Source organism: Volvox carteri (assembly GCF_000143455.1).
Source record: "Volvox carteri f. nagariensis unplaced genomic scaffold VOLCAscaffold_74, whole genome shotgun sequence".
Lineage (NCBI taxonomy): Eukaryota > Viridiplantae > Chlorophyta > Chlorophyceae > Chlamydomonadales > Volvocaceae > Volvox > Volvox carteri.
In genome coordinates, this window is record NW_003307617.1 from 573,483 (window position 1) to 574,985 (window position 1,503).

General features: G+C 45.7%; 1 protein-coding gene across 1 annotated transcript in view; it reads left to right on the forward strand.

Annotated features, from left to right (window-relative positions):
• Window positions 1–908: 908 nt before the first annotated feature.
• VOLCADRAFT_107728 (uncharacterized protein) overlaps window positions 909–1,503 on the forward strand; it is a gene marked incomplete at its 5' end in the record, with an annotated part of 2,449 nt that continues 1,854 nt past the window's right edge. Inside the window, one exon of the mRNA XM_002957471.1 lies at window positions 909–963. Coding sequence (XP_002957517.1) covers window positions 909–963 — 55 coding nt within the window. The remainder of the gene's footprint in view (window positions 964–1,503) is intronic.

Below are 1,503 nucleotides of genomic sequence, written 5' to 3' on the forward strand. Positions count from 1 at the left end.
TTGCCGTGCGCCAATCGCCATGTAAGCCTCGTATGCAAGCCTCACAATCCATTCTCCTGCTGCACTCGCCTCGCCAGCCTGGCCCCATTCCGTTCCTAGCACATGTCCTTGCACACCTTACGATCATCCAACTTACAGCCTTTGGAAACGCGGGCAGCTGCTTCACAAGGACCCCCCTCGTTTCTAACTCTAAAAAGGTAACCGCTTAGGTAAAAAATGATACTGCCGTACAGTCTCTATAGGGAAGAAGGCCAATGATGCCGTACAGTCTCTATAGGGAAGAAGGCCAATGATGCCGTACAGTCTCTATAGGGAAGAAGGCCAATGAACAAGGCCCTCAAGTCGTACGGCCTAAAGGGAAATCTATCCGTCGCTGGCTCTACCTGCTAAGCGGAATCTGCAACAATTTCTTTTAAGTATATGACAGCAAGTTTAAGCATATTGATCTTTCGCCTTGTAGCGTGCTTGATGCTGTGTGGTAAAGCACTGTGTTCCGCGTCTGCGTCCATTTTGCCTGCCAAAAGTGGTGAACCAACTTAATCAAATGCAAATTTACAATGCCATAAAAACGAAAATGTAGGTAGTGCTGTTACGCACTTTTCGGCGGCGGCAAGATTTCGCACGGCATCATCGCACGACCGATCTGCGTCGCTGTTCAGCCAGTATTTAGCCCAGTGCATAAATATCAAATACTGTGTATTACATATGACTTCTTCTTTTCACAATTTGTAGGGTTAGTTTGGCTTCTTTTCCTTCGCCGTTATCGTTGTGATAGACTGATCCTTGAGTCAATACATTCATTAAAGCCTTGGACTGCTAGTGAATATAAAGCTAGTAAATGTTGTCATTGTCGGTACAATCGCTGACGTTCAGCATTGTGGTCCTGCTCGCCATGGCCACGACACACTATGACGACGGGTGATCGCCTTAAGTCCGCGTTAGTTCGCGTTAGTTCGCGTAACGGTGCGAATCTTAGCGTTAGGTGCGAATGAGCATGTTTTTGTAACGCAAAGAGCTAACGCACAACGGCTATGAAAAAGCGGAAATCGGCCCTACTGGCTAAAATTTTTAAATTTTATAATTTTCAGATTGTAAAGGTTCATTTGGAAATAAACTTGCGTCGTTTTGGTCGACTTGAGCAATTCATCCGTGCTTATGTTGAAACGCGAAGCATACGCGCATGTGTAGCAAGGCGATACGCATGCGATTCCATATTGCGATTCGTGCGTGTGGGGAGACAATGCGTAAAGCAATACGCGTCCAATCGCACATCAAACGCATACAGTCCGCAAGGCTATTCACATGCGAATACATGTTGCGTTTCATGCGTATGAAGGCTGATTGCGTCAAGTTTACTGCGGCCTAACACACCAAACACACACCAAACACACACCAAACACACACGATTTACTTTGATTAATCGCATGACATAACAATTCACATGCGATGTTTTATGTGTTGGTCGCATACTCAGTTCGTTAACCTTCACGCAGTCTCATAAGA